We start from the raw sequence: 19,506 nt of genomic DNA, 5'->3' as shown, positions 1-19,506 counted from the left end.
TTTAAAAAAAATAATTTAATAAATTGTTAAAAATTTTTTTTTAATAATTAAAAAAAAATCAAAACTTAATTGAAAATTACTTTAGTTTCAATAATTTATAATTTAAATAATAAAAAATTTATAATTTTTGTTTTATTATTTTTTTAAATTTCCCGCAGCTTCTTGAAATGACACGCACACGCAAATACAACAAGAAAAAGTACGAGAAGCATCTGTTACTTGAGAAAGGTCTCCTTTTTGCTGTTTTTGCCATTCATTTTTTTTTCTGCGAAAAAGGGAGGAATCGACAGAAAAAAAATCTGGATATAAATCATGTACTTACACTTATAAACTGACGACGAACACAAACTGCTGCTTACTTTATCAAGTCGTCGAGGTACACAATTATTTGTTATAACTTGAATCCTTTTTTATTTATTATTATTTTTTGGAAGAAAAATTTCCTTTTTGAAGTTTTTTTTATTCTTCTTCAACGCGTTCTTCTTCACTTATCTTGATTGTAAATTTCTTACATATTTTTCCGTTGAACCTGGAAAAAAAATTTGTTTGCAATTTATTAATCTGCGCAATAAAAAGCGAAGGCAGCAGGTTGTTACTACAAACGCTATTAATAATAAAAATGATGGAAATGCGGCAAAGGAAGGCTTTTCAAAGAATGAGCATCGCAAAAAAAGGTCAATCTTCCCTTTTTATTTGATGAATTTATTAAAAATAACAAGGTCCGCATATATGGAAAGTCCGATAAAAAAAAGAATCAGAGAAACGCTCAATTCGAATAAAATAAAATCCCATATTGATGTCTAATCAATGATGCAAGACGCACTCACATTCACCCTTTTTGTGTCTTTGGCACGAAGTAGAGGCAAAAACTAACGGAAATATGTCGAGTCTCGAGTACGAGAGTAAATTTTAAGCCTAATGTTTTATTATTGCTTCGATATTTTCGATACGGTCCGAGCACCGCACGACACAAAAGACGAAGAGAGGAGCAAATGTTCATCAGGGATTAAGTCAAAGATTAAAAAGGAGTAAAAAGTATATGCACGAAAATGTTAGAAAATCGTTTAGCACAGGAAAAAACTACATAATCCCCTTGTTTTTTTCGTATAGAGGTTAGAAATACCTGAACAGAGCATTAAATTTTTGTCTTGCCACGTGAATGCACAGAACATCCTTGAATCCTTCAATGACGACGACGAAAAAACTCCCAAACAGAAAGATAATGGACATATTTTATTGTCATTGTGCACACACACACAAGAAAATATAGTTTTCCTCGTTCAAGATGACAACTTCGCAAGAGCAAATGATGAGCGTTTGGGAACGAGAGGAAAAAAAACGTAATCTGCGAATATAATTTTGCCGAGCACTATTTTGAATACATGTGCATGCGAAAAACGAGAGAAAGAACGGAGAAATATGGGATAAAACTTAAAAAACCGTATATAATTTAATCAACAGACCCTATCGAATTTACGAACCATGACATCCAAGTGTGTGTCGTCTTCTCTTCTTCTCGCAGCACGAAAATCTGCAACAACCAGATAGCAAGAAGAATAGAATTCGAATGCGGAAACTGCCTTGTTTCTTTAATTTTTTCCGTAAATAAAGGCCAAAAGGTGTCCTTGGCGATGCTTTTATGTCTTTAAATCTTAATTTATTTCAAAATTTTTGCTTGTTACGAAAAAAATTCAATAGGACAAAAAAATTTAAATAATTTACTGAAAATAATTTTAATAATAAATAAATAACAATTTTAAAAATTAAATTCAGAAAAAATCGAATTCAAAATAAATATTAATTTAAAATAAAAAAATTAATACAATTTTGCATATTAGAAAGGTAATAATAAAAAAATAATTAATTAATTAATTAAAAAAAAAATTTTTTTTTTAATTAAAAAATATTTTTGACAATTTTTTTTTTATTTTTTTATAATTTTTTAAAAAAATTAAAATTTATTTTGAACTCGAATTTTTCTGAATTTAATTTTTTAAATCTGTTAAAAATTTCTTCTCTCATCGATCGTCATATTTTCTATTAAATTACAATCTCATTTAATGCTAATTAGAGCACACACATCCACACACCTGATACTCACACTTTAAACTCATAATAATTATTATACGCTTGATTATGATTTCGGTATTTGCGCGATGGATAAATTTTTGCATACACACATGTGCAAGCGACATCATCATTCAAAATTAAATGATAATCGATCAATCAATTACTGGAGCATAAATTAAACATGTAAACATTTTTGTCTCTCTACTTCACTACTACTGCTAAACTATTCTACTGCTATTTGAGGTACATACGTTCATTGTTGTTGTTGGAGAAGGATGTTGAATTTAATATAGTTCGTTTTTGCTGCGTTATTCGTTGAAACGACAAGCCTATGTCAGACACATGCGGTTGAGGAAGAGCATACTCGTGTCATGTTTTTACTTATTACGGTTTAAAGCGCGTTGCTAACACAGAATTTTGTGATTAAAAGTTTTGAGGGAAATATGTTAGACATATTTTATTATAAAAATTATCAAAAATTTATAAAAAATTCAAAATTTTGAAAAATGTATTTTTTTTAATTCATTTTTTTATTATTTGTAAAGTTTTGAATTTAATTATCAAATTATTAAAAATTTATTTAAAACAAAATTTTTAATTCATTTAAAAAATATTTTTTTAAAAATTATTTTAAAATTAAAAAATTTCAAACTTTCAAAATTTTTGAGATGCCCCCTTTCAAAAAATTTATAAAAATTCAAAATTTAAAAAATGTATTTTTTTTATTATTTTATTATTTTTAATTTAATTATTAAATTATTTATTTAATTTAATTTTATTTATTTAAAATTTTCACTTTGAAGAAATTTAAAGCAAAAATATGTAAATGTCAATTCAAAAAATTACCGTTAAAAATTTGAAATTCGTTTTTTGCTAATTCAAACTTTTTTTGCAAGAAACAATTTTCATTAAAAAATTTAACAACACAAAAAAATGCGCTCAAATATCATCAAAAAACGAAATTTTGTAACATATTGATTAGAATTACTCTTCACCGCACACAAAAAATGTGCAATTACATGTTTCAACAGCCGTTTGTCGCGGTTAATTTGCGTTTATGATTATTTAATTGCTTGATTTGTAATCGTTTTGCACGTTTTTATAAACGTTTTAATTTGTCTGAAAGCTTCGTTATGACGCACATTTACGAGAAAAATTCCGAGAAATGCAACAAATCCTTTTTTCTTCTTCACTTTTTCTTGTCCTTCGTCTTTTCTTTCAATAAAAATGCAGTTACAGAAAGAAAGAATCATGAATTCTAATTGGATAAGTTTTGAGACTACTTTTAGTGCTTCTCTCCTATTCTTTTGCATTTTATTTACTTCTCTTGCAATTTTCCCGACTTGCAAATCTTTACAACATTGATTTTTAATACCATTAATTTTTATGATGTCAATGGCCCGTTTTTTCACTCTTTTGTTCGTGTCTCGCTCTTGAGAAAATTGGCAAACTTTTTCTTTTCTTTATTAATTATGATCATTTTTATTATTACGACGGTTTGCTTTTCTTCGACATTCGAGGAAAAAAAATTGAGAAAAAATCACGTTTTTAATAAAGAAGATTCGTCGTCGTCGTCTTCCTGAATGATTAACTTTACGAAAAGAAACCAACCAGAAGCAAACACGAAAAATATAATTCTTAAATCCAAAACTTTTTCTCTCTTTCGCAAAAAGTTACCAAGATGATGATGAAAAAAAAAACGAAGGATTAAAAGTTTCGCGCAAAAACTGAGGGAAAAGTAAAGTAGAGCAGTAGTGATTATTATGTATCTCATGCACCTGCCGTTCATTTCCTCATCATAACTTTGTGCGTTCATGTGACTACTGACTCGAAAAAAGACGAACATTAAACCGAAAACCCCTTTTTTGCTTGTTTTTGCTCATGAACTCTCAAGTATTTTCATCCAATTATAAAGTTGTTGAAGAAAAATTCAGTCAATTGATCATTTTTTGTTGTAAGTTTTTTTTCGCTGCCTTTTTTTCTGTTGAAAAATGATGAAAAAAGATGCATTTTCGGACCATACCATAAATATTGAGCGTTACTGTGGTAAGGCGAAGGATGAAAAAAAAGAATGAAAATTATTCGCAAACAAGAAAAAAAACGTTTCGTATGAATTTATATTATTTGCCATTTTTTATGCGAAGCTGTAACAAGAAGACGTTGCTCCATAAGAAAAAAAAATCGAAGAAAAATCCTATCGAAGAGTTGGCAAGAGTGAATGTAAATACATACAAGTTCAAATTTATGGCGCCCTTAAGACAAGCAACCACGCCACACAATTTACATGGAAAATATTTTAAAAATAATTTATAATGCAAATTAAGTACCTTCAAGTGCCATTATTATAACGGCAGTTTGGCTATTTATTTTGCATCGTTATTGATTTATTGAGTCCGTTAAAGTTGCTTTCTGCAAAATACAAAAAAAAAAAATTTTTTTTTGAACAAAAATAAAATGAACCTTAATCATAATAATAATTTAAATGAAATTAAAACGATTATCTATTTACTCATAAAATATCCAAATTAATTTTAATTTTTCACTTTCACACCCCTCGTTTTTGTGTGTTTTATTTATTTTCGCTTCAGACATAAACAAATACAAAGTACGCTTACCTGTATGGCGTTCCGTGTCGTTGACACAGAGAGAAATAAATTTTATCTCATGACACACCTAAACCATCTTTAAATTGAGGGAATTAAAAGCTTCATAATTTTCATCATCAACAAAAAATTTTGTGTGTTGTCGACCTTTTTATTAGATAATATTTATTGCGGGTTGACATTTTGACCAAAAATGCTCTGAAAAGAAAAATTAAAACAAAATTTTATGAGAATTTCTTTTTTTTTATTTTTTTTATTTTTATTAATTTATTTTTTATTTTTTTTAATTTTTTTTTTTTAATTTTTTTTAATTTTTTTATTATCAAATTTATTTTTTTTTTAATTTAAAATTTTTTAAAAATTTTTTTTTTATTTTTTTTTTATTTTTTTTTTTGTTCATGATCAAAATTTTTTCATGAGAGGTAATTTCGAAAACTATGCGTCTCAGAACATATGTTTCATGGAGAAAAATGTTAGTTATGACGTGCCCGAGGTTTTTCGCGAAAAAAATTTGAAGAAGAAGAAAACTTCAAAAGTGTTTTTTTTTCTATTTTTTAAAATTTTTTTTAAATATTTTTTTAATTTTTTTTTAATTTTTTTTTTTTTAATATTTTTTATGCTTTTTGTCTTTCCGACAAAAATTAGTCAGTAATCTGCGTGACTAACATTTACCGCAAAACATCCCGTTTTTTGCTTCTTGTAAACAAATATAATAAATCTTCTCACCTTCGCTGCGATTTCATGGCTGTTTATTTCCTTTTTTCAGTCAAAACACGTCGTCGACGTCGTGCTTGTATTTTTACGCTAAATTTCCTTTTCTCACCTTGTCCCTTTTTGACAAGTGACTTGTTTTCCTCCTGTTTCGAGCTTTTTCTTGCATCGCAAGCAAAAAAAACAAAGATTACTCTTATGGACTAACCGCCCAAAATGATTGATGATTTTTAAACAACATTTATTTTAATTTGTTTTTTTTTTCTTGAAAATCGCCGATGAAGCTCAATGAAATCGGTTTAATGTCAATTACGGCCTGAATTTTCAATCGTGTTGACTTGCACACGTATGAAAGTGCGAAAATTAAATAAAATGATTAATGATGCCGCAAAGAGTGCTCGGTTATTGTTTTTACGGCGAAGCAAAAACGTCACTCGCGCGGGATTTACGACGGATTTGGGCGTTAAAAAAGTGAAATAAATGAAAAAATGAGGAAAAAGGGATTCACACAAACAAGATTTGTGTCATAATCTTCACGAAAGAAGTGAAAAATTTATCTTCTTCTCGTAATTTTTCATATTTGGTTGTCTGTGTGTGTGTGATGAAGACTAACAAAACGGAAGTAAGACACAATTTTTCATATTCGTTCCATATTTTTCCTTTCAAATCCAAAGAAACGACAAAAAAGATATTAAATTGAAAATATATTCCATATAAGCTTTTCCTCATTCGTTCGAAATCCAAGACGAAGAAGACAATTGTCATTCACATGAAATATTGTCGCTCGTTGCATTACCTGCTGTTGGTTTTTTCATCAACTTCACGCCAAAAAATACAAATAAATCGCACATTTTGTAAATAAAATATTGTGTGGAACGTTTTAAAAGCATAATGATGTTCACTAAAAATTGCAATTCATTCTCTTTCTACGAATTCTCTCACACACACGTGGCTCTACGTGAACATCCGACGAGTTTTAAATGCAACTTATTTGATAGATCGCTGTGTATTTGTACGAAAACTGATGATATATTAGTTTAAATGAAATGGATAAGTCTCGACTACATATAGAGCTTTACGTAGCTTTTTGGGAAGGTAGAGCAAGAAAATAAGAATAAAAAGGAAGAAAATGCTAAAAATGTTTTCCAATTCATCACTTTCCTCATTAAATTTTATGAATTGCAAGCATTATTTTGTCGCATTTTCATAAAAATTTAAAAAAAAAATCGATTTTTAACTTTATTTTTTCGATTTTCAAATTTTAACGCAAAATTTTTGAATTGACAGCTGTCAAATTTTTCATAATTTTTGTATTTTTTTTTTTAATTTTGAAGTTTTAAAAAGATTTTTAAAGCAAATTTTTAATTTTCATCGTTTTATAATTTTAAATTTTAACGGAAAATTTTTGAATTGACAGCTGTCAAAATTTTTCATAATTTTAGTATAAATTGTCGATTTGGAAGTTTTAAAATCATATTTTAAACGTTCGTTTGATAAACTTCATATTTTTAACAATTTAAAAAATTTAGTTAAAAATGTCAAAATAAATAAAAAATTAAATTTTGTGAAAGATCAATATTTAAATCATATTTTAACATATCAAAACTATTTTGTGGTTAGTTTTTCTCAAGAAATCAATTCAAAAGTTATTTATTAGCATAATAATTTCTGAAGAAATTAATTTCCATTAAAAAAATGCTGTAAATGCACTTCAGTCATTTTCCATGAAAGAAAAACGAGAAATTTTCCCTCGTTGACATTTTATTATTTTTCCATTGAAAAAAACTGAGCAGTTGCAATAGTGCTCAAATAATGGCATTCATTCAATTGGAAAACAGGTATGAAGAATTTTATGACTTTTTTCTATCGTCAGACTTTTCAAACTTTTTTTTTTGCAAGTTCAGATTTTCAACATTTTTTTTCTCACTTTTACAATCAAGCAACAACCCGTCAAATCAATACGACGTAACAACACCTGTCTCACGTCGCCTATATTTTTTTTCGCTTTGTAACATCCACAGATTTCCATCATCATCAGCCAACGAACAGTATTGATATGCAAATTAGTTCTCATGAAATAAATCTAAGCCAATTTACTTGTTCATTTGAATTTAAATGGGAAAAATATATATTTATTTTAGGCAATTCACTTTTTTTTTCCTTCTCGAGTCGTCGCTCTTCTGCCAACGTCAACGGGAACGACAGGAGTCGTGTATGCAGATTTCTTGTTGATAAAAATGAGGAATGTAATGAATTGTGTAAATCAAGTGAAAGAGATTTCCTCCGTGAAATTTATTTCATTCATTCGACGATTTTTTGCCTTTGGAGCGTGCACGAGACAAGTGCCTATTAAAGAAGAAAATTCAAATTTAATGAGTTTGGTTTTGTGATTTTTCCTAAATTTTATTATCTTGCGTCTTTCTTCGAACGAAATTACCTTTGCCAGACAATTAATTTTGTTGCTCCTGGGTTTTTATCGATTTGCGCATCGAAAACATGATTTTTCTGTCGTTTTATTTATTTATCACAGACCACACGATTGATTTGTGGTTAAAAATTTTTACGTGCATTGTCGTTCAGTTTCCTTCCAATGAGGCCATGATTTCAACATTTCTCGTAAAACTGTTCCCGGTCGATTTACTCCCGCAATTTGACATAATCCAACCATTTCGTAATCTTCGTGGATGTATTTTGCTCTGACGCCTTCTTCAATTAATGCGAAATATGCGTTAATTTGATCCTCTGTTGGGCGTTTGAAGTTAAAAGTCCCAATGAAGGCAATCACGTAACAATTTCCTCCCTCAGGTCGAACATGTTGTCCCGATGCATTCCATCCTCGACCTTCATAGATGGCGTTGAAGTCGGCAGCGAGAAAACTGTGCCCAATATCATCCCACGACATCTTCAGAAATTTTTCTTGTTCAGCACGAACGATTTTGATGCATGAAGAATTCGAATTGCATGGGTTTGAATTCGTTTCAGTTATCACAATTGACTTCACAGGATGCGAAATTGGCTCTAAACCCGTTGGAGGAGGGCCAACAACCCATTCAGATTTGGAAATGAACGTATAAGTCAGCGGAGGAAGGGGAGTTGTTGATGAAATTTGTTCGACGGTCGATGACGGAGACTCTGTTGATGAAGAAAAAGTGCTTGAAGAAGTGATTTCTGTAGAAGTTGTCGACCAAATTGTTGAAGTTTCAGGTTGTTCTGATGTTTCTGCTCCATTATCGTCTTTGAGATTCATTAATAAAAACGTTGCAACGATAGCGGATATGACTAAGATGATGCTGAATGTCACAAAAATCAATATACATGTCTTCCATCGTTGACAAAATGTAATTTTTGTAGTTGTTGAAGTCTTTTTGTAAGTATCTTTTTGTTCATTTTGTAATTTTTCACTTAAACTTCTTTCCAACGATAGCTCAAAATTATTTCCAACTGCTCTGTCAAAAATAACTGTGCCTTCAATGAACGTTTGATTACCAACTATGACCCCTGTTGAGTTCCTAACTTGCAATTTGTCAACTTTTGATCCGTTTTGCGGTGAATTATTACCAAAATTAGCATTTTCAGTATTTGCAACTGCCGAACTTTCGCCATAAACGTCATTTTCAAAGTCTCCAAAGCCCAATGATGAATCAGAATCTGTGCTACTTTCGCTATTTATGGAATTTCTTCTGCTTTGTACATGCACAATTTGATTTTCTGATGAATTTTGCGACATTTTTGCTCAATTGAGAGATATGAACAACGCAAAAGTCGAAATATTACTAATTTAATCGGTATTTCAAGCCATTTATTGAACTTTATGGCATAAATATAAAACAAATAAAACTCAGATAATGATTGATAATAATTTCTTATCTAAATAAATACTTGACGTTTCTTATCAAACTGCAAATAACAGTGAAAAAAAATTGTGATTTTAATAATTTGCTTCGAAAAGCAAGTTCAATGAAAACGCCTTCAATGCAAAAAAAATAAATATTTTAATTTTTTTTTTTTTGTAAATTAGGCCACTCCAAAAAAATTTTTTTTTTTTTTTGTAAACTTTTTGTCCCTTTTCAAAAGTCGAAAATGCAAAGGAGCAAAAAATTTTTTCAAGAAATTTTCAAAAATTTTTTTTTTAATTTTAATTTTTAAGAATTTTCAAAAAATTTGACATGAATTTTCTTGTCATGACATGAAAAATATTTTCAAAAACATCTTTTTTGAAAATTTTTAGTTTAAATTTTTAACTTGAAATATTCTGAGATCAAGTTTGAATTATTAAATCTCAATATTTTTATAATAAAAACAACTAAAATATTCATTAATGTTAAAAAATTGTTAAAATTTTGTCATTTTGTATGAAAAATTATTTCAAATTTGTTTTTTTTATTTTGTCCCATTTTAAAAAAAATATTGGGACAAAAAGTTCGAAAAAAAATTTGAAACGGCCTTAATTCACAAAAAGTTCAAGAATTATTTTAAAATGAAGCACGTGTTAATTTTTCGTTAAAATAAACAAAAAAAAAATGTTTGTCAACAAGAAAAAAATTCAAAACAAAACTTGTGCAGTATATATACTCACAACATTTTCTAAGTAATCATCAGTCAGTGAATCACGTGAATTCATATCAAAATGAAATATTTCTTCGTATCTCTTGCTTTAACGATAACTTTAGTGCATCTCACACTCTCTTTCAAATGCCCAAAAAGTCCTAATTTCCTGAAAAATTGTGGAAAATGGAATGATACTTCATGTTTATTCCCGGATCCCAAAAACGCAAATCGATATTATCAATGTGACGTCAATGGCAGGGCTTTTCACATGAAATGTTTCAAAAATTTGGAGTTCAGTCGAACGGAAAAAGTGAGTTTGAAGGAAAATTTTGAAAAAATCTTAATTGATTTAAATTTTAGGTCTGTTTAATGGCTGGCGAACCCGGAACGCCTTCATTTAAAGCTGAAATGTTGCCTGACGTAGCTGAAATTGAGAGCGACAAAGGCGAATATTATAAGGAATTGGTACAGAAACTCAAAGAAGCTCAAAAACAGAAAGAAGTTAACAATCCTGTTGCTAAAGTAGAATAAAATTATCTCTAACCCTCACAACTGACTTCGCTCAAAACCAACAATTCTCGATTCTCATAAAAATTGCACTCAAAACAGGCATTTTGCTTCAGATGACTTCGGATTCTCATAAAAATTGAAATCTCATCATAAATAAATATTTTTAATAATAACGAGCTTCATCATTATCTACTACTCTACTCTACTTTTTTTTCTTGCACTTACCATTCTATGTAAGTTTTTTCTTTCTTCTTTTCTCAACCACTCCAAACTTTTTTTTTCATGACGTGCACGGAACAGGCGATAGTTTAGGGATTTTATTCCCTATTTCTCTCATAAATTTCTGAAGAAAGTACGAAAAAAGGAGCAATTTTTTAAATGACAAGCAAGTGACTGGCGTTGTAGCTCCCCAAGAGGCGCGCATCTACATCGCAAATTGAGGGAAAAATAGAAAATAGTTTAAAGAACATTGTGCCAGGAATAATAATGAGACGACAACATTGTGGACTACTGTCGCGCGAGAAGAAAAAAAAATCATCTTATTCAAATTTTTGCAGAAAAAAGCGAATAAACTTTCTTCAACCACTTATATGCAGCTCATCATCATCCGTACATGGCATGAAGTCAACGTCGTCGTCGTCGTACATCTTGAAGAGTGAATTAAAATTAGTTTAATTTATTTTAAAATGCGATTCGCTCTTCTTTCCTCATCGTTGTCAGTTGTTGCTTTTCTTTTGTTATTTTTTCGAAAATTTATCTCATTTTTAAACTTATCCAGCATTTTTTGATCATTATTTTTTTTTTGCTCTGTAGTTGTTACTGCAAAACTTTTTCCGCTGATATCGAAATTAATTAAATCTGTAGAGATGTCTTCCGTTTTTCGCCGAAAAGTGAGAGCTGTACCCTTGCATAAAATTAATATTTACTGTACAACTTTAAAATACAGCCAAATGAAATATTTTCCGGTAGCATTGTTTGCTTGAACGTTTGAATCGTACCTCCATAAAATTTCCATAATTATTTTAAACTATTCGAAAATATTGATTTTTCGCTCAAATTTAATTATTTTATATTTTATTTAAATAACAATAATCATCATCTGCGTATCCATTCACGAAAACTGCGGTGTTCGAATTCGGTTGAAGCACTAATGGCTGTGGTAAATCGAATTTTATTTCATTGCCAGACGTCTCCATTCATGAATTTATTCATTTTTCTGCCTTTTTTGTTTGAATAAAATATTTTCAAGACGGCAAAAAAGTCAAGTTCATGAGTCGACAGTTAAGATTCTCAACACTTGTTAAACAACTTCATTTTATTTAATTACTCCTTTTTGTCCACTTTTCTTTATTTTACGATAATCTTCATCATTTACAATCTTGTACTTTCTTTACGTACCGTTTGCGTTAAATTTTTGTACAACTGTTGAACGTTTCACTTTTTTTTGTACCTACAACGAAAAAAATTACGGAGCATTTAAAAAAATGTTGATATACCGCGACAACGACGAAAAGATAAAGAAAGGAGACAAGAAGCTGTAATAAAATGGTTTTTTTTTTAAATAATGTAAGGTATAAGGTATGAAAGTGAGCAACGACAAAGATGCGTTGATTAAATTTTTCATTTTTTTTTTACAAAAAAAAAAAAAAAAAATTTAAATTAAGTCTTTGAGACACTTTTAAATTTTTTTTTTCTTCGAATTTTAAATGAAATTTACTTTTTTTCTGTTTAATTTTAGGTAATTTTTTAAAAAATTTAAAAGGAAATTACGGAAAATTACCTTTTTCTATAGAATTTGTAAAAATTTCATTAATTAAGAGACCACGAAGGTTAAACAAAACATTCCAATAAATAATTTTTCACAAGAAATTCCTCACAAACCGCAAAAAGGAAGTTTGTTCAGTGGTTTCCTTCTCTCTACCCTTATCATCTCTTTCGCACTCACTCCGAAGTCTCCTCATTATTTAACTGTTAATCACATCTGTTCGTTTATTTACCGACAATGAACATCAAAATCACGCAAAAACCAAAACTTGTAAAGTTAACACTTGATTTTCTTGCGAAATTTTAGGGGGAGTGAGAGTCGTCAAGGCAAGTCATGTAAATAAAACGTCAAAATTGGGTTAATTTTTCGCACATAAATCTTGCGTCTCGGCAATCTATCTTGTTGTTGTGTCTCAATTTCGCTGCCGTGCCGCCGCCTGCTGTTGTTTACTTTGCTCAAATGACGTCGAGGATGTGTCACACCTCGCTTTTATTTACGTTAACGGCGGAAAAGAGTTTTCTTATTAAGGAAGGAAATGCTTATGCGAGGAAATTTAAAGGCATTTTCGGTATTTTTCCTCATTCTCGAGTGCTCGTACGCGGAATCTGTTACAAACAACGACAAGAGACCATAATGGAACACACATTACACGAGATACGCTTTGTGATGTATATTAGATGTCTGCAGGGCGTTATAAATTTCAAATGAAAAACTTTTGCCTATGTACGAGCATCATCAGACGACGACGAAAAACGTTGCATCAAGTTAAGTATGTGCCACAGTCTATGAAAATTTGCCTAAATTTAAAGTTAAAACCATGATAAATACACGGGACGTTCGTCTACCGGAAAGAATTTAGTTAAATTAAGGTAAAAATGAAAGAAACTTACCTCTAAACAGATTTATTTTCAGAATTTTACTTGATATCGTCTTCTTCCGGTTATTTATTTACCTTACGTTACGCAAGAAAAAAAAATAATACGAGAGGAATTTTCCTGTAGACGAGATTTTGTGTATTTTCTGCTCAATTATCTACCACAAACAACAAATGCCATGCCATGCCACAAAAGTATATTAAATGTATCATTTACATGACAAGATTTACCTGACTCTCGACTTTCCTTCTTCTTCTTTCTCCGCTTCCATGTACTTCTCGGGCGAAAGACAAAAATTTAGAGATAAGCAGACGAAAAATAACAACAACGAGAATACTTGAGAAATATTTTGTAGATATAATTTTAAAAGCATATCATTTACGTGAGAGTACAGTACACTGCCTACCTGAGAACATCAGACGAGGTTTTTGCTTATGTTTTTCGTAATGAGATCTACTTCACTGCAATGCTGCGCCGCTCGTACAAATGTTGTCATATTGTAATTTAAGTCGCTCGTTTGTTCTATTTTTTGAGTGAGTGAGTGTTTTAAGCAGACACAAAGCTTTTAAACGTTTTTTGCACTCTTTCGCGCCCTCTTAAAGACAGGAAATTCATTCATATCGTTGAAAATGTTCGTGAATGAATGCGTGAAGAAGATGAGGAAGAGTTTTTGAAGAGCTTGAATGGATTCTGTAGTGAATAAATAGACAAATAAATGTTAGAATTTGTTGCTGAATGATAAAATTTGTAAAAATGCATTTAATGTAGATGCAACTTTTTAAAATTTACAAGTAAAAATAATTCAGTTTAAGATACTTTTTGTAAAAAAAATAAATTTTCATGGTTTTAAAATAATTTACAATGAAAAATTCATAAATCTCTTTCTAAATTTTCAGTTAAAAAATTTGAAAATCGCATTTTCGCTAATTCAAAGAATTTTCAATCAAAAACTTCTCTTTCAATATTTCTTCTTTGTGTGATGCATTTTTCTTGTTATTCAAGCAATAAATTCGAAACCAATACCAAAAAACACACATTTGGAAAAAAAAGACGAACGTACTTACCAACAAAAGTTTAATATCATTTTCTTCGTATTTCCTTTTGTTTATTTATCTTCCAAGTCATCGCATCGTACATTCGAGTTTGTGCGAGTCCAATTCTAATTTTAAATGTTACAAGCATCAACCACGAATGTAAATCTTTGTAATGTTGCGGTGAATGTATTTTCTCGTAGAATTTTCTCCAAATATAAAAACAAATATATTTCACTCAAAATAATATGTTCTCTTTTGTGGATTTTCTTGCGGCGAAACGGAATGCCCGCTCTATGGAATTTATATTTGTCGATGCATTTTTCTTATTTCCCTCGCTCGAACACATCGTATCAGTTTTGAACATCAATTGTGGTTCGCATGCATCGTCCCCGAGACTAAAATCTACTTGAGCAATTTAATTAACAACGAACATACGATGCGATAAATGGACCGCAAACATTCCAAACAGACACACACTCTCGAATGAATTTTGAGTATTTTGTCACTTACTCGACACTGAGCGACATTTATTTATCGAAATGCATCATCGTCATCATCATCATCGTTGTCCATTGTTAGTAAGTAGAAGGACATTGTTGAGGTAAAGTGTTTGTTATTAAATTTCAAAAGTTTCTCTCTTTAGGTACCTGTTACAATAATTTATTCATTGCGTATCTCTGACCTGATAAATTTCGTGTTAAATGTGTGGTTGTCCTCCCAGCTCGAGATGAATTTGTTAAATATCTGCCGTCAAAGGTAGTTGTTTCATCAATTTCGAGTAAATTTTCAAACAGACAACGCAAAGGACAGTGATAGATTGTTGGTAATTTGATTATTTGTTACATGACAATGGACAAATTATTACAATTTTCCGACATGAAGGCTATTTAGTGGCTTGTTTCGTTCTAATCATCTAATCATTTATTGCGTGTGTGACATTTATTCCGAAATTTATTAATTTAAACAACATGTTTGAATCAAGCAATGAGACACTGATTGATTGGGTAACTGTAATCCAAGTATAGCTTCAGATCATCGCCAAAAATGTGAACTAAAACAAACAAAAATATTAATTAGGCCATTCCAAATTTTTTTCTTATGTTTTTGTCCCATGCCAAAAGTCGCCAATGGGGCGAAATAAAAAAAAAGTTGAAAATTTCATCAAAATTGACAATTTTTGGTCTTTTTTATATTTTTTCAAAAAATTTTTAAAAATATTTTCAATTTTTAAAATTTTTTAAAAATATTTTGAACTTTAAAATTTTTTAAGAAAATGTTCAATTTTTTTGAAAAAGAAAATTCAACATTTTCTTCTCTAAAAATATAAAAAAAAATTATTTTTAAAAATTTTTTGATAGTTATTTTTATGAAATTTGTTAGGTACTTTAAAATCAGTTTAAAATAATCAAATCACAATGTAAATACCATAAATATATCTAAAATATTCATAATGATCGAAAATTTGCTAAAATTTTGTCATTTTTTTGAAAAAGTATTTCAAAATTTTTTTTTTATTTTGCCCCCATTTTGAAAAAAAAATATTTTGGGTCAAAAACATCGAAAAAAAAATTTGTAAAGGTTTTACTTACATTTGCAATTCCTACAAGCGAGATATTTAATTCCTTCCGATTCAACAACTAACCGAGGTCTATTCTCATTAATCTCTGAAAATTCAATAAAAGAGACGTTTGGATCGTAATTCACGCTGAAACGATTTCCCATGTAAGTTAATCCATGAATTTTGAATTTTTGTACATCAGGTAATTTTTCAGGATTTTTGATGAGCAAATGATCCAATCGTGTTCGAATACCCGCATATCCCGATAAAATTACTTGAAGAAATCCGCCGGCTCCTGTAATGAAATTTACTGCGCCGCATCCTTGTGATGTGTATTCGCACCAAACGTTGAACGGAGAACGAATGTAATCTGCATAACTTTTGTTCAAAAATCGATCAGCTTCGGATTTGTGTTGCAAATCGAGATGGTTGATAGCATGCATGCTCCATGTCATTGCGGGACCCGAAGCACGAGTGACTTTTTCGTAAATTTCGAGATCATTTGCGCGTGTTGAGGCATTCATGCCTTGATATTCAAGCGGAAATCCAAGTAAAATTGTGTCAGCTTGTTTGATGCTCGTTCCAATTTTATATCCGTCAAATTGGGGATGATAATCGTTCACTGCATCATAATTGATATGTAAATTATCGGCTATTTTGTTCCATAATGATGTTTCAGGAGAATTTTCGGGATAGTAATTGATTAGTTTTGAACACAAACATTCCGTGAAAACGCCAAATTTGAGAGCGTAACTCGCAGCAACGTTCGTAAAAACATTATTATTGATCAATTTGTTGTCTTCATCAGGTCCAATTACTTCATTGATGTCATATTTTCCCGTTGTTTCGTTAAAAACACTTCTACTTGCGAAAAATCTCGCAATTTCTCGTGACATTTCACAACCTTCATCAATAAGCCATTCCTTATCGTGTGTCATTGCGAAATATTGTCTCATTGCGAAACTCACATCAGCTGTTATGTGAATTTCGTTCGAATAAATAGGCTCTGGCGTAACTTCTCGTCCTGTAAATCCGCTTTCCCATGGAAAACGAGCTCCTCGAAAGCCTGTTTCGTTAGCGAAATCCATAGCAGCTGCCAAAACGAGATATCGATAACCCAATAATTGACGAGCCCAACCCGAATTCATGAAATTCACCGTTGGAAACATCCAAATTTCAGTATCCCAAAAGTTATGTCCCCAATAATCTTCGTTAAAACCTCCTCTTCCAAGCCCATTGGGACTCAAACCGTAAAATTGCGTTTGTGGTTGACGTGTTACGGGCGAAGGAAGATTACTTGCAAGATAAAAGATGCTTGCATGAATTGCCGAAGCAAGATTCGGATCGCCAAATAGATGAATATCGAATTGATGAGACCAAAAGTTGTTCCATGATCCTTTGTGAGAGTTAAAAATGACATGATCAGGTAAGAGAAGTACTAAAATAAAAAATTTAAATGTATTTTTATAAATTTTTTTTAAGTAAATTAACTTACAATCGGTGATTTCCGCCCTCGCAACTTCTGTTGATTCATCTACTGTCATTATAAAAGTCCAAATATTCGAAAATTCATTAATTTTCATGACTAAAGTTTGTGGTATATCAGTATAGAAGACACAAACTGCACGAGTTTCTTTTTGGTAACGTTCATCTTCGACAATTAACGTGTTTCCGCATTTTCGATGCACAAGACGATTTGTTATTATTTCACTCGATGTCACATTGAAGTCAATATCAACACGATCAGGATAGGAAAATTTCTCGTATATGCTTGAAGGGCCCGGATTTTGAGATAATTTTAATGTTAAATCTCCTAAAAAAACAAAAAGGTAATTAATTTTCAATAAAATTTTCATTTTTGAACTTCTTTTTTTTTAATAACAAAATTTACTATTTAACTTTTTTTTCTAATTTTTAAATATAAAATTTTTTTTTTGATTTTTTTTTTATTTTGTAAATATAAAAATTTTATTTTTTTTGCTATTTTAATTTTTTAGTATAAAAATTTCCTTTTTTAATTTTTTTTTAATATAAAAATTTCCTTTTTTAATTTAAAAAAAAAAAAATTTCATCATTATTTTTTTTTCATATTTTCACAGAAAATTTCATTGCCAAGAAACAAAAATAACAACAAATTTGATAAAAATTTCTTACCATTGTTACTTAATCTCGTCACACTGATTTGATTGATAATCGCCCGATTAAAAATCCGATGAGCAAAGATAACGTGCTCCAGATGGAAGTCTTTTGTGCGAATTGTCTCTCGAAAAACGCCGTCTTTGACATTCAAATTCCATTCGCACTCGTTCGATTGTCGCGATGTGCAATAATCCATTCGAATGTTCGCCCAATTGGGAATTCGCGCACGTGAACTGTCACCTTCCTTGCCGTTATAAACGCCATTCATGTATACATTTTGGCTAAAGGCAGTAAATCCAATGTGCCCGTTGCCCAAAGTCGGCAGCAAATCCAAATTCGATGGCAATTCGTTCGTCACGAAATTATAAGTTGTGTCTGTTTTTACGGCAACGACGTAACTTAAAGGGCCGAGTAATAAAATTAATATCAACATGTTGCTCTCCGTTCCGTACGAGAGCAAGAACCGAACTGAACATGATTTGATTTTTAGTTTGTTTTTCGTTGTACGCTCGTTTAATAAGTTATTTATTATCGTTAGATTTTCGCGTTGCAGGGCAGTCGTTCGGGTGTTCGCGTTGTACACGCACTTTAAAGTGCTTTCACAAGAATCGTGTCAAAAACATGTAATTGACATGAATGACAAATACACTTGTAGTGTCTGGTTTATGTTTGTTTATTATTTTTTCTGTTAATATTCACATCGAAATTCGATATTTGAACACAATGAAAATGTCTCGATACAAAATTAAAAAAAAATCGTAAAATTATATAAAAACTTTATTTACCTGAAATTCTGAATTCTTCAAACAACTGTTCAAACACCGACAATGCTGAAACGCTCGACAATCGAACAAAAAGTGAGATAAATTCATTTTAATCGTCTTTCAGATAAGTTCTTCTTCTGCAAAATAAAATAAAAAATGATCAAAAGATATTGGAGACGTTCAAAAATTTTTACAACCCAAAATTTCTTAATATTGGCAGTAATTCTGACAATTTTTTACATTTGCAGCTTAAAAATCAAACGAGAAATTCCAATTCCTGTTCGTTTTTTAGCACAAAATAAGCAACAACGGGTCGTTGAACATGAAGAAAATTTAGAAAATCAAGAGGATTCGGTAAATGATGATCCTCCAGTTGAAATCGAGGACGAATCTGAAGAATGGAAAATGCTTCGTAAATTATGGGAAGGACAAGAAAACTTCATTTTTCGAACGAGTTTGTAAGTTTTAAAAATTAAAAAAAAATTATTTAAAAAATTTTTTTTTTTAATTTTTTTAATTTAAAAATTTTTTTTTTAATTTTTTTATTTAAAAAAAATTTTAAATTTTTTTTACTATTCTTTTTTTACAAAAATTTTTTTTTTAATTTTTTTAAATTTTTTTTTATTTGTTTTTTAGTTTGCCCAAAAATGAAAGTTCTCTCCCCTTTCTTTCGAATGGAAACATCGGATATCGTGTTTATGGAAATGCGGTTTATGTCAATGGCTTATATGCGGGCAAAGGAAACGCGAGTCATCGAATGTGGATTCCAAATGTTTCAAATGTTCGCGTGTATTATTGCGAATACAACAAAAATTTAGCCGATAGCTGTGAATGGGCTATGAACATTCGTGACGGCGTGTTTATGGAGCATATTAAAGATGCAAAATTTGAACTTTTTCACGTTACTTATGCTCATCGAAAGTATCCCT

General features: G+C 30.1%; 2 protein-coding genes across 2 annotated transcripts; both read right to left on the bottom strand.

The window, feature by feature from the left end:
• Window positions 1–7,378: 7,378 nt before the first annotated feature.
• LOC134831453 (N-acetylmuramoyl-L-alanine amidase-like) lies at window positions 7,379–9,124 on the bottom strand. Its single transcript, XM_063845184.1, has 2 exons — window positions 7,822–9,124; window positions 7,379–7,730 (listed from the first exon to the last, which is right to left on the bottom strand). The coding sequence occupies exon 1, from the start codon at window positions 9,109–9,111 to the stop codon at window positions 7,945–7,947; it is 1,167 nt and encodes a 388-aa protein (XP_063701254.1). The 5' UTR covers window positions 9,112–9,124; the 3' UTR covers window positions 7,379–7,730; window positions 7,822–7,944.
• Window positions 9,125–14,768: 5,644 nt separating this feature from the next.
• LOC134831293 (protein-glucosylgalactosylhydroxylysine glucosidase-like) lies at window positions 14,769–18,160 on the bottom strand. Its single transcript, XM_063844991.1, has 4 exons — window positions 17,829–18,160; window positions 17,170–17,487; window positions 15,706–17,112; window positions 14,769–15,167 (listed from the first exon to the last, which is right to left on the bottom strand). Exons 1-4 carry the CDS (start codon window positions 18,079–18,081, stop codon window positions 15,094–15,096), a joined length of 2,052 nt encoding a protein of 683 aa, XP_063701061.1. The 5' UTR covers window positions 18,082–18,160; the 3' UTR covers window positions 14,769–15,093.
• Between the last annotated feature and the right edge of the window lie 1,346 nt (window positions 18,161–19,506).

Source organism: Culicoides brevitarsis, chromosome 2 (assembly GCF_036172545.1).
Source record: "Culicoides brevitarsis isolate CSIRO-B50_1 chromosome 2, AGI_CSIRO_Cbre_v1, whole genome shotgun sequence".
NCBI classification, from domain to species: domain Eukaryota; kingdom Metazoa; phylum Arthropoda; class Insecta; order Diptera; family Ceratopogonidae; genus Culicoides; species Culicoides brevitarsis.
Note: the sequence above shows the minus strand (reverse complement) of the source record. Positions and strands in the feature narration are given on the sequence as shown.